At 46.6% G+C, this 13202-nt stretch overlaps 1 protein-coding gene across 1 annotated transcript; it reads left to right on the top strand.

The window, feature by feature from the left end:
• The first annotated feature begins 828 nt into the window (after positions 1–828).
• On the top strand, positions 829–7195 carry LOC142251879 (mitogen-activated protein kinase-binding protein 1-like). Its single transcript, XM_075324928.1, has 6 exons — positions 829–899; positions 5564–5753; positions 6094–6240; positions 6328–6512; positions 6593–6684; positions 7092–7195. The coding sequence occupies exons 1-6, from the start codon at positions 868–870 to the stop codon at positions 7193–7195; spliced, it is 750 nt and encodes a 249-aa protein (XP_075181043.1). The 5' UTR covers positions 829–867.
• Positions 7196–13202: the final 6007 nt, after the last annotated feature.

Below are 13202 nucleotides of genomic sequence, written 5' to 3'. Positions count from 1 at the left end.
ACCATATATAATGTCTGCCCAGCGGGTGCTGGATCACCGGTCCGTTAAGGACGCGCTACCCGGTCCGCTGGCCTGTTTTTGCTTTGACTCTCATAGTCCAGAGGGTCCCCATTCATCAGCAGCTATTAATCTTGCAGCTCCATCATTCCATACCCTCTCGTGGAAAAAGAGCCCTCAAATTAATTGGTGACTCGCCTGCAGTTGGGTCACAGGTCCAGACACTATTGTAAAGCCACTGCAGAACCTTCATCATGCACGGTGCTGGTAAGTACCAGTATTCAGGGGCGGGGGCATGACCAGCATTATTTCCCTTGCCTTCTAGTCAGTTACTTTGCTGCCTGATTGTAGTAGTGTTCATTAACACCCCCTGCTTCCAGCACATGGAAGAATGTTTTTTACTACGTTCAAACTTAGACATCAAAACAGTTAATAAGATTCAGCTTAATTTTACACCAACATTTCGTTCATAGCTTTACTATTATTATTGTTTATTATTATTGTGCCATTTGTACCATAGCAGGTTACGTGTAAGGGTGTTCATTATAGTTAAAAAAAAAAACAAAAAAAACCCCTTCAATAATCATCATTATTATTAATATTAATAATAATAATAATATAAATAATACATAAATAATATCAATAATAATAATAATAATAATAATATAAATAATACATAAATAATATCAATAATAATAATAATCATTGATACATGGCACATCCTGGTACGGTTGGAGTAAGGATCTTGCCCTTGAGCTCAGTCTAGAAGGAGTGATGTGTATAGGCAGTCGTGCAGTGATATAGTGGGAAGGGTTACTGCTCGTCTACCAAAAAAATAAAAAATATATGATGGCTGGATAACATGGCATTATGGTTTCGATCCCTGCCCTGAGCGTTTCTAGGTATGCTAAATTACCAGGTTTCTATTTAAGACACAAGGATTTTGTATTTGCCCTCCTTGCGTCTGCATTTCTGGGGTTTGCCCACATGCAAGGTGTGTCCCCCCTCCCCATCCCCGGTTACACCGCCTGCATGGGGTCTTTTTTCTGTCATGAACAGCACTCTGCCCCCCCCCTAATGTCAGGTGAATTATGTAGTTATTAACAATTAATTATTAGATGTCATGGCTGCTTTCACTACTTGGTCATCTTATTTAGAAGTTTCCTTGAGCATTTTGTGTTTTTTAACGTCGGAATTGCTGATAATTCATTCTGTATATACAGATATGTCCAATTTCAATGCATGTCAGGTTTCATCAGCTTTAACGGCACTTCCGATAATGTCTTGTGTACATATATAACCAATTTTAAACACATCGCAAGGGTTCTTGCTAACATAATCATATCGATAGTTACATTTTCAGGCTGTGTGTGTGTATAACCGTTTTCAACTTATCTTAAAGGTTTCACTTCGGTAACATACGCATCATCAGACATCAGGTCTTCCTTCCGTTGTTCCTGGTTCATTCACACTCTCACCATTTTTCCGTTGTTTTTTTTTTGGTCATTTTAAGACTGACATTAATTTAACACATTTTCCTTTGGGTTGTTTTAATTTGTTATTTTGAGCCATTTTAGTTGTTTCCTGAAATGGGTAATTTGGTATGTGACAGGGATTGTCCCATCATACACAACTTTGATGATTTAATTCTTGTCAAGTTTATTAAACGCTTTTTGTTCATTCCTGCTTTGTCCAGCGTCCCCTATTCGGTTTCTGTCCAGCGTCCCCTATTCGGTTTCTGTCCAGCGTCCCCTATTCGGTTTCTGTCCAGCGTCCCCTATTCGGTTTCTGTCCAGCGTCCCCTATCCGGTTTCTGTCCAGCGTCCCCTATTCGGTTTCTGTCCAGCGCCCCCTATTCGGTTTCTGTCCAGCGTCCCCTATTCGGTTTCTGTCCAGCGTCCCCTATTCGGTTTCTGTCCAGCGTCCCCTATTCGGTTTCTGTCCAGCGTCCCCTATTCGGTTTCTGTCCAGCGTCCCCTATTCGGTTTCTGTCCAGCGTCCCCTATTGGGTTTCTGTCCAGCGTCCCCTATTCGGTTTCTGTCCAGCGTCCCCTATTCGGTTTCTGTCCAGCGTCCCCTATTGGGTTTCGCACTCTGATTTTGTATCGTTTGTTCAGATGAGAATTCTTCCGACGGGTTACATTTTCCCTCGTTGGTTGTTGCTTCCAACAACAGGTTTTGGCTGTGATGGCGTGTATAGCTCAATAGTAAGTGTGCGGGTTACAGACAGAACTTTGGGTTCTGGTCCCACCAGTGGATAGTTGACATTTCCCTTAACAATGGTATTGTATAGCATGTTAGCGTGAGATGCCTTGACGGTTTGAGAGCTTCTTTCATCCTATACTTGCCTTGTTTAGCTCCCAGGTTCGACTATCAGGAATTGATCTTTTTTTTTCATACTGTCGGTTCTGTGGGTTTTAAGTTGTCTCTGGTGTCCTAGGGGTTGGAGAATTCATCTTTCCTTGCTGTGTTGTTTCCCATTGATATCACACTTTGGATTGACGTTTTTCCGCTTTGACTCTTTTGCTTTTGGGCCGCTAGCATCAGCATTGCGATTCTTAAACTATTTGTCATCGCTAACATAAGCATGGCGACTCTTAAACCATTTGTCATAGTATCCCCATCCTCACCCCTCGGTAATACAGTTCATTGTTTATTGTTCTTTAGGGCTTTGGTTTCAACATTTGGTTATGGGTCCGGTACATTTTAGTTGGTGAAATATCATTGCTGACACTTTCTCGTTTTCATTATGTTCTGAGAGTTTCGCCCCAATGCCTGAGTGTCCATTTCCACCCCTCATGTGGGAGTGGTGAATACAGACGATAACACTGGGGAGGTTTTTTGGTGGCTGTGCAACATGGTAAGCTCACAGTAAAACATGGTGAGAGTCGTATGTGTGGGCGATCACTATTTCTTCATACATTCACTATTAAATGTTTGTTTCTAGAAGTGAAATGACCTGATAAATATATTTATATAAAAGTAAAACAACACAAAAATATATATATATATACTTGCTGCTTACGTCAAGTCAAAATTTCTAAGTAAAGTAAATATGAATTAGCAATTATTTTATTTATTTTACACCGGTCTATATTGGTATCCAGGCTTTTTGCATCATATATTCCGGTAGGTGCTCACTTCTTGAAGGTGTGTTTTTGGCACCATTGCACTGGTTCCTGCATACTTGGGGACATGCGGAGTCCCGATTACAGGAATAGAAGTGGGATAATATAACTTTGTTTCCCAAACAAGCCCCGGTGGTCTTTATCGTGATAACATCAATTTAGTGATCGGGGGTTTTGCATTCGGATTTGATGCTCAAACAACCGAGCCTCCAGATATTTGTTCTTGGGTACCTGTTTTTCCTTCCTTGGAAAAGTTTCCCCTGTCTCTAGTTGCAATTACCTTTTCTTTCGCCGTTCAGGTCCTTCTTTCTTACCTCATGACAATGGTTCCCCTCTCATAAATATTATTTTAATTGCTCCTTTGTGTTTCTCAGCCTCGAGGCTAGGAGATTGGTGCTAATTCATAATTGGTGCCATTACTTGCCAATCCTGAAATTCGACGTATTTATAGTTGCCGTGCTGAGTTTTCTCCATGTATTTTAGACCGGTTTTATTGCCTTTGTAACAATTTTCTCTATTACAGATGGTGTCAAACATGTGGTATCGTTTTTGGCCATTCATTTATCTTGGCCGGCCAGGAGAATGGGAGAACCATGCACGTGGAAGAGGATTTGGGTTTTTCAGGTTTTGGATGTTCCCTGAAAGGCATCGAGGACCAATAGTTGGGATCTCCCGGATGCCTCTTTACCTCTTAGTTTGTTTTTCTATGCTGCTGGGAATGACCTCTGCCTCTTTATTTAACGCAACTTTCCACTATGATGTGTTCCATGGTTTCTTTGGCTTAGTCAGAGGTCAGTCCTCGCGTGTATGACATGACGGCTATTTAGGAATCATGGAGTTCATGTTGGAGTGTCACGTTTTATTCGCTTTGCAGCGCACTTTTTCACAGCTTCTGTTTCCCGATGGTATACTTAACGGAAATTAGAGCTGACTTATTTCTTTCTATCGAGTGTTCCTTATTTTATGGGTGGGGGTCGGAGCGCAGTTTGCTACTTTGCTCCTCCTTGGCGGTCAATTTAACAGCGTTGATGGTTTTTGTATGAAAGCTACCTGTGCTGGGAGTCCAGCGGCGGCATAATGCTTTGTACTGGTTTACTGTGGTTTATTTACGTGGTTTTATCTTAATATTTTATGCTGTGACCGACCACCATCCACTGAAAGATGAGATTTGGTTATTAAATCTCCAAATAAAGAGTTCTGTTTTTATATATCTGAGTGTGGCTTTTCATTACATGGGACGATAAGTTTTGGGTTGTTGGGGTCTCAGCAGTCATGAAGTGCTTCAGCTTTCTTCTAGTTGACCTCTTGGTGTTACAGCTTTGTCTTTTAAGCTACTTGGGCTGATAGTTTTTACTATCATTTGTAGAGTGATGTCTCTTCCCGGCCCCATTTTCACATGTCTGCAGACGGCACAGAGGAACTTCTCAGAAACCTTCCATCTGTCTCGGTCTTCAGTCTCGGTGTTATATTTGCTTATCGGCCAACTGTGGTGATACATCCGGGGATAAAAATTATATCTCCTCTACAGAGGGCTAAATGTGTGATAGGCATGTGTGAAATCGTATATATAAATACATTATATTAAGATTATCAACTGCATACCCAAGGCACAACCTCTGAGTCGTACGGAGCTTTAAAGGTGCCCGTACATACACCAGATATGTGCAGCGTTCTCTCCCAAAGTCTCCATTGTTAGTGTTTTTATTGGGGTAAAGTGGAGGAAAACCTTCTACCAAATATTTCCGCCAGCAGCTCATCTACCAATAGAACAATGGGACGAGGCATTGTAATTCCACATGTCAAAATCTTCTCTCCAACAGAATTCAGGTAGCCCCTATTCATATCAGGGTCATAATTCTGTCAAAATCGGCAGGTTTGGACAACTTTAATCAGTACAGGGCCTACAACTTTTTTTTCACACACTAAATATTTTGTTGGAAAAATGTATACAAGTGAAAATTTGTTATGCATGAGGATGAATGGGACAAATTTTTGCAGCACAATCTGTTCCACGTGCATTCACTATCTTCTATACAAGACCAGTAGACTTCTGTGGGGCTGGACTCTGGATTCGTATATGAATATATGATGTTCTGCTTTGGAATAGTATTATGCTATTCTCCTCCAATGCTGCAGGGGGAGCGTCGTGCCGCTTTCAGTGTTGGGGAGCGTCGTGCCGCTTTCAGTGTTGGGGAGCGTCGTGCCGCTTTCAGTGTTGGGGAGCGTCGTGCCGCTTTCAGTGTTGGGGAGCGTCGTGCCGCTTTCAGTGTTGGGGAGCGTCGTGCCGCTTTCAGTGTTGGGGAGCGTCGTGCCTCTGGATGGCCTCCGCTTTCTGCCTTGTGCTCGCTCTCCATTTATATATAGTTTATATAGGTTTTCCTTTAAATCTCCCATATTTGTTTGTTTGTTTTTTTTCATGCAATCTATTCTCTTTGCAGCCGCCTCTTCTCCAATGCTGCGGATGCCAAGTACCCGGACACCGTCGGTATGACTTTTGACTCCACCAACCAGTGGCTGTCTTGTGTGTACAATGACCACAGTCTTTATGTATGGGACATTAAAGATCTGAAGAAAGTGGGGAAAGTCTACTCTGCCCTGTACCACTCCTCCTGTGTATGGAGCGCTGAGGTAGGAGCGTGCCGACCGAGATAAAAATACAACACAGATGTCTATTTTATAGTATTGATGTGCTGCCTTGTTCAGCGAGCGCCGCTCTGAGGGCGTTTATATGTGCGGAGTCATCTCCTTTTAAGATAAAACTGGCTATTATAAATTGCAGTGATCTGATCTATAGAATCACATCAGTTCATCTTATTCTGGGCTGATTTGAAGCCGCAGATACTTTACATTTTTTCTGTTGATTGTAAAGTGAGTGACTCTACAATTAAGGAATTGTTATTTAAGCCGTTTCATCTTATAAATGGTAGCATTTGCTTCTTATATACCAATTTTATATATTTTTGTCTAGGTTTACCCTGAAATGAAGGACAGCAACCAGGCCTGCCTGCCCCCAAACTCCTTCATTACCTGCTCTTCTGACAGCACCATCCGACTGTGGCACATGGAGACGTCTAACATCCATGGCACGGCGTTACACCGGAACATCCTCAGCAATGTGCGTGTATTTGGTTGTGGGGGGGGGGGGTTGTTTCATGTACAGCACGACCAACTCTTATTGTCTCACGTTCTTTGACTTTACCAGGACTTGATGAAAATTCTTCTGATTGATGGTAACACACAAGCTCTGCTCAACACTGACTGTAACTGCACTGGGTTGGTGGACAAGGTCGATGTGCAGACCCTGGACACCAAGGCCGGGATTCGCTCCGTGTGTGTGAGCCCCAATGGCCAACACTTGGCCTCAGGCGACAGAACCGGCACACTCAGGTATAGGGTCAGAGGGGATATCTGGCATCGAAATTCTCACTATATTAGGGGGATTGAATGCTTATTCTTCATTATTACAGGGTTCATGAGCTGCAGTCTCTGACGGAGCTACTGAAAGTAGAAGCTCATGATTCGGAAATCCTTTGCTTAGAATATTCTAAACCAGACACAGGTAAATATACAAACAAAAGGATACAGCAGCCTCTGTAAGCACCAAACATAGAATATGTGAAATCTAAACTGCATTAATGCTATATGCAATATACATAAAAAAATGAAAGTTGGCTCATCAACCACGGCAAGGTGACCTTTCTTTGATGGGACCCTATATTAGTGTCCTGCCTCTCCTGGGCTATAATTCTACAAATGTATGGGGAGATAGGATCTGGCACTAATTAAAATCACCCTGTGGCTGATAGGCGGAAAGCACAGTCAGAATAGGTGGCACACAAGAATTGGCCAATTCATGTTAGCCGATCAACCGTGCCAAGGTGACCTTTTATACGTGCATTTATGTATTGTGATTCATTTTATTTCTTCAATATCTTTTGCTTTTTTTTTTTTTGTTTGCCTTTTTAGGAATGAACCTGTTGGCCTCTGCCAGCCGTGACTGGTTTAACGCCTGTTTGGAGAGCTGTGACCATAATTTTATCCCAAAAGATGAGAGCATTGATTTCCTTTGACTCTCCAAAGCAAAGTTAAATAAAAAGTTTGTTTTAAAGAAAAAATTGTGTTGTGGTGTCTCTTAAAGGGGGGGGGGGGGGGGGGAGTATGTGCTGGGGTCCTGGCAGTCTGAACTGTTCTTGTAGAGGAGGTGGAGAAGCTGGAGACAGACCTGGAGAAGATGAAGGAGATCGAGGAGCTGCAGAGTCAGAAGACGAATGTGGCCAGTGAGCTCCACAGCCAGGACCAGCTTATCAAGTCTCTGCAGCAAGAGGTGAAGCAGCAGAAGATCTACCAGGAGCTGGGGTGCCAGATGGCCACCAGGAACGAGCTTGTAAGTCCCCACCGGACCCTGCAGGCCTGTGTGCGACGTCTGCAGAAGACGACTGGTCCTCCTGATTATCTGCAAGTAATCTCCACATAGCAGGCGCCTTGTATAAAGCCCATGTACGACAATCTGAGGAGCACAATGGCAAGAGGGTGCACGGCCCCACGGTGCAGCAACCTCTGTTAGTGTGGTGCATACAGACTTCTGTTCCCCCCACCTTCTTCAGGACTCCTAGGCGTCTCCTCCCTCTGGACCCTTCTATTTTTGCCTGCTCCCTCTGGACCCTTCTATTCTTGCCCCCTTCTTTTTTTAGAGCCCTTCTAATCTTGCCCCTTCATCTGGACCCTTCTATTCTCAGCCCCCTCTCTCTGGACCCTTCTATTCTCTCCCCCTATTTCTGGACCCTTGTGTTCTCTCACACTGGACCCTTCTATTCTGTCCCCTCCGCGTGGACCCTCCTCTGGCTGTGGGGCAAACTTGCTTTTTCTCTGGGTGTATTTAGGCATGTCTCTGAGATCATGGCCGCTCACGTCCCTGACATCTGGGACATGGCCCCACAGACGTCTTCAGCTCTCTTCCCCCTGTGCAGGAGCTGGAGGGGTCGGTGCCTGTGGACGAGGCTGCTATGATGAGTGAGGTGTGGAGCCGTCATGTTGTGCTATGCTCCACAGGTTTCACTGTTTGACCAGTGCACATGGGGATCAGTCCAGGTGTGGCGGTTACATCGGTTGGGTTACACCGGTCTCTGCTCCTCGATGTGGCCTGTAGTGCTAACTCTGGGGTGTCGGTGGGGTTACACCAGCGTGTGCTCCTCGCTGTGGCCTGTAGCGCGGTGTCTTCTCCTTGCTGTGGCCTGTAGCACTGACCCCGGCGCAGCAGGATGGGGGCACTGATCCTTGGGACAGCGGGATGGGGGCACTGACCACAGTGCAGCAGGATGGGGCACTGATCCTTGGGACAGCAGGATGGGGGCACTGATCCTTGGGACAGCAGGATGGGGGCGCTGATCCTTGGGACAGCAGGATGGGGGCGCTGATCCTTGGGACAGCAGGATGGGGGCGCTGATCCTTGGGACAGCAGGATGGGGGCGCTGATCCTTGGGACAGCAGGATGGGGGCGCTGATCCTTGGGACAGCAGGATGGGGGCGCTGATCCTTGGGACAGCAGGATGGGGGCACTGATCCTTGGGACAGCAGGATGGGGGCACTGACCACAGTGCAGCAGGATGGGGGCGCTGATCCTTGGGACAGCAGGATGGGGGCGCTGATCCTTGGGACAGAAGGATGGGGGCGCTGATCCTTGGGACAGCAGGATGGGGGCGCTGATCCTTGGGACAGCAGGATGGGGGCGCTGATCCTTGGGACAGCAGGATGGGGGCGCTGATCCTTGGGACAGCAGGATGGGGGCGCTGATCCTTGGGACAGCAGGATGGGGGCGCTGATCCTTGGGACAGCAGGATGGGGGCGCTGATCCTTGGGACAGCAGGATGGGGGCGCTGGTCCTTGGGACAGCAGGATGGGGGCGCTGGTCCTTGGGACAGCAGGATGGGGGCGCTGATCCTTGGGACAGCAGGATGGGGGCGCTGATCCTTGGGACAGCCGGATGGGAGCGCTGATCCTTGGGACAGCAGGATGGGGGTGCTGACCCCGGGGCAGCAGGATGGGGGCGCTGGTCCTTGGGACAGCAGGATGGGGGCGCTGATCCTTGGGACAGCAGGATGGGTGCCGGGCGCGGGGGCTACGTTGTGTTGCTGATCGGACGGTGCATCGCTGCGGCGGCCTCTTCCAGGAACCAAAAGATGGCCGCAGGGTCCTGGCGTCCCTGCTTTTATAGCCGTGGTCCACATGCGGCCAGACGCCTTCCGTGCCCTCCTTGGTCTCTTTCCGGCACCTCCTCTTCAGGGGCGGAGCTTCGGCTTTCGCACCTCCACTGCTCGGGAAGACGCTCGAGCGGGGACTTTTCGCGCCCAAGATGGCGGCTTCCGAATATTTTCGGCCGGACACCTCCGGCGGAACACAAGGCGCACTTCTACCGGGCGGTAGAACGGTAGAATCCTGTTCGTGACGCCAAGTTGTCGCGGGCGGGGAGGGCGCTGCGCTCACCACGCTCGGGTCCGGCGCTGCTGCTACTGCTGCTCGGTGGCTCGAGCGGTGGGCCGGATCCGGGGACACGAGCGTCGCTCCTCGCCCGTGAGTGAAAGGGGTGGTTTGTTGGTGTTTGGGATGTCGGTTCGTGACGCCACCCACGGTGTGTGGTGAGGTTGAGGTACCACCGCTGCTCTGTACGGGGATCCCGGGAGCGATGACAGGGAGAAGCTTGGATGTTTCTCTCCCCTCCGTGGGTAGGGGGATTTTGGTAGTCCCGGGGCCCGGAGTTGTTGTCTGTAAGGTGGATTGCGGGGCTTGGCCAGGTGCAGGGTCGCGGGGCAGCGCAGTGCCAGACGGCACGGTGGTACTTACTTAGCCAGTAACGTACACGGAGTCTCTGGTAAAACAAACGGCTGGATGGACGAGTCCCACAGACGGCTGCTACGGTCACTCCCGGTAGGTTGGCGGTAACTGTCTCTCCCTGCACCGGTGTTATGTTCTCGGCCCCGATGGCTTCCCACCGGTAACCCGCTCCTCAGCGGTATATTTGCCGGAGGAGCCCCTTTTGCCCGCAGGCGCTGGCCCTGGTAACCCTAGCTGTATTTCCCTTCACGGTTGAGCGGTTGCCTTCAGTCAGGTCTTTACTGCTGAGAAACCTCGGAGGTTCCCGTCGCTGACGGATTTGACCGGTTTAACGGCAACTCCAAGCCTGGTCGGGGTCCGTAGGCCCTGCCGGATGGTGCTGGCTTCTCTTTGCTCCCCGATCCGGTACCGGCGGGCCACCGCCCGTCCCCGGTCCTTACGGTTGTGCGTCAATCGGCCTCTCCTGCAGACGGTCACCACCGTGTGCCAACCTTGCTCTCAGGTGCCCGGGCCACGTACCCGGACACGGTTAGTCTGCTCCTCTCCTACCACTTACTCCTTCCACTTTTTCTCACTCCACTTCACTTCTCTCTTCCCTTTTCCCGCCTCCAGGACTGTGAACTCCTTGGTGGGTGGAGTCAACCGCCTGGCTCCGCCCCACCTGGTGTGGACATCAGCCCCTGGAGGGAGGCAACAAGGATTTGTGTCTGACTTTGATGTTCCTAACCGGGGTGTGGGGTGTGTTGTTGCAGTACCTGTGACGTCCTGGCTTGTCCAGGGTGCCACATTTGCTTACAAACAAGCCAGAAAATGGTGTCTGGAAGTTTATTACTATTTTAGATGTCTTAGTGTAGGAATATGCTATGTGCAAAATTAGTGTAATAAATAACTATACGAACAATAAAACTAACTCTGATGGTAGCTTAAAAGGAGCAGAAATCAATAATGTGACCCTATCTAATTACTGATGAAGTGACAGTAACTGGCCAGGCCCCCTGCATTAATTAATGAATAATGTGTCCTTTTCAATTGCAGTTTTCCAAAATATTGTGTAGATTAAATGTCAAAAAGGAAGCAAAATAAGATTTCCCAGAAAAAAAGTCAGTGGTTATGTAAAAAAGATTTCTCACCAGATTTCTCAGTACAAATTGTACACATTATTAAATGTATCTTATAGATCCAATTAATCTGGTGTACTTACTTTGATAATCCACAGCAGAATGTCCATGTTAAGATGAACATTTTATAAATCCAGTGCATTAAATACTAATTTTAATATCCCGCAAGAAAACTTTCAAAAAGGATTATACAGCCATTTCAGCTTCAAAGTTTCTACACCAGCTTCATCAGAGCTATGAGATCTATTTAATATTGTATACAATTTGTATTGTGAAATCTGGCTCCACTTTAAAAATTCTCATTATACTGCAAGATGGCATCTGGACACGTCATAGAGGGGAGATATGTATCACAGAGATCGTGATTCAAAGCAAGCTCACAGTACGTATGGTACTGAGAGGGATTGGGCTAACAAGGGGCAGTTTATGAGCAGTCAGATATGAGTGGGATTGGCTGCTCACGTATCCCCACCCTGGGGTGTGGTATTGTGGACATAAGAAAGTCCCGGTGTGATCATTAACTGTGTCTGGAGGTAAGAAATTCTCTTGTGTGATATCTCCATGTTTGGACTTATGTGCTGAAATAATATTGTAGTGTTTTTGTTAGGACTATGTATTCTATTGTCCTGCAAAGAAATGCCATTTATTTTCCTTGTGGGTGGCTTGCTTTATGGAGCCTTAAAAAAGCAGCCTAGTAATTTTTGTTTAATGTCGCCTCCCATGTCTACCTCAACTGCCTCCGAGTGAGCCGTATCCCTACAATACTTATTAGCAAACTCTTACAGGTCTACACCGTGGTTTAAGCTCGTCTGTCATTGATTGCAATCAGACCACATCCCCACACTGTGTGACAGCGTTTCAGACTGTGTGGAATCACAGATGCTGTCTGAATATGTATAGTGGTGTAAAAATAAATAAATTAAAAAATTGGCAGAGTCCCCCCATATTATGATACCCAGCACAGATAACGCATACGGATACAGGCTGCAGCCCACAGCTATGTGCTTATCTTGGCTGTGTATCAAAATAAGAGGAACCCCATGTAGATTTTTTTTAAAAAATATTTACATAAATAATATAAAAAACAGTGCATGGTCTCCCCCCCCCAATTTTACTACTCAACCATCATAAATCCGACAGCTGCTATTATCAGACTGGGGAGGCCCATTGTTATTTGGCCCCCGAGCCAAAAAATAGCAGCCGGCAGCCACCCAGGATTATTGCATCCATTAGCTGTGACAATCCTGCCACTTTACCCGGCTCATCCTGATTACCCTGGTATGGTGGCTCTAGATTAGTATTGGGAGGAGTCTGTGAGACCCCCCCATTAGTAATCTGTAAAGGAAAAGAAATGAACACAAACACCAAAAATTTTTTTATTTGAAATAAAATACAAAAAAAACACACTCTTTCATCCCTATATTACCCCACTTAGGTCTGATGTAAACAACACAAGGTCCCATAACAATTCCAGCTCTGCTACATACTGAAGTCACAGTGTGCGGGCACAGAACATGTCTGCATCCTGTGATTTCAGGCAGAGACTGACTGAGCTGCAACGATGAGCAGTGATGTCACTCAGCTTATGTGTGGTCATAGCTGGAGGTTCACACGGTACTCCCCCTGTGACCACAGGTAAATGGACCTCAGGCAATCTCATTAAACTCAGTGACGTCACCTCAAGTGAGGTCACTGAGTTCATAGATCTGCATCTCCTGGCAGACAACTACATGTTTTATTGCCAAGAGATGCAGATATGATGCTAACATTTATACACCATATTCCTGATCCAAACCTGCATCTTCTGGCAAAAAAAACCCAACTCATCTTAACACGATGTGGTTTTGATGCAGTAGTGATGCAATTATTTGCCAGGAGATGCAGATTTGGTGCAGGAATAAATTTCAGCACCAAATCTGCATCTGTACTTAAAAAAAAACACCATAACAGTTTTGACACCATTTTAGCACCAAATTTGCATCTTCTGGCAGAAAACCGCACTGAGATTGTGCATTTTTTTGCCAAGACATGCAGATTTGGTGCTGAAATTTATACACCATAGTCCTAAACCAAATCTGCATCTCCTGGCAAAAAATCACATCACTATTGTATCAAAACTGCATCATGTTTT

The sequence above is a fragment of the Anomaloglossus baeobatrachus genome, chromosome 9 (assembly GCF_048569485.1).
Source record: "Anomaloglossus baeobatrachus isolate aAnoBae1 chromosome 9, aAnoBae1.hap1, whole genome shotgun sequence".
Taxonomy (NCBI): domain Eukaryota; kingdom Metazoa; phylum Chordata; class Amphibia; order Anura; family Aromobatidae; genus Anomaloglossus; species Anomaloglossus baeobatrachus.
Note: the sequence above shows the minus strand (reverse complement) of the source record. Positions and strands in the feature narration are given on the sequence as shown.

Coding starts and splice junctions, on each gene's coding strand:
- LOC142251879 (XM_075324928.1), top strand. CDS start 868: ATGGTTTCGATCCCTGCCCTGAGCGTTTCTAG. Junction 900..5,563: donor CCTGCCCTGAGCGTTTCTAG/GTATGCTAAATT, acceptor TTCTCTTTGCAG/CCGCCTCTTCTCCAATGCTG. Junction 5,754..6,093: donor CCTGTGTATGGAGCGCTGAG/GTAGGAGCGTGC, acceptor ATTTTTGTCTAG/GTTTACCCTGAAATGAAGGA.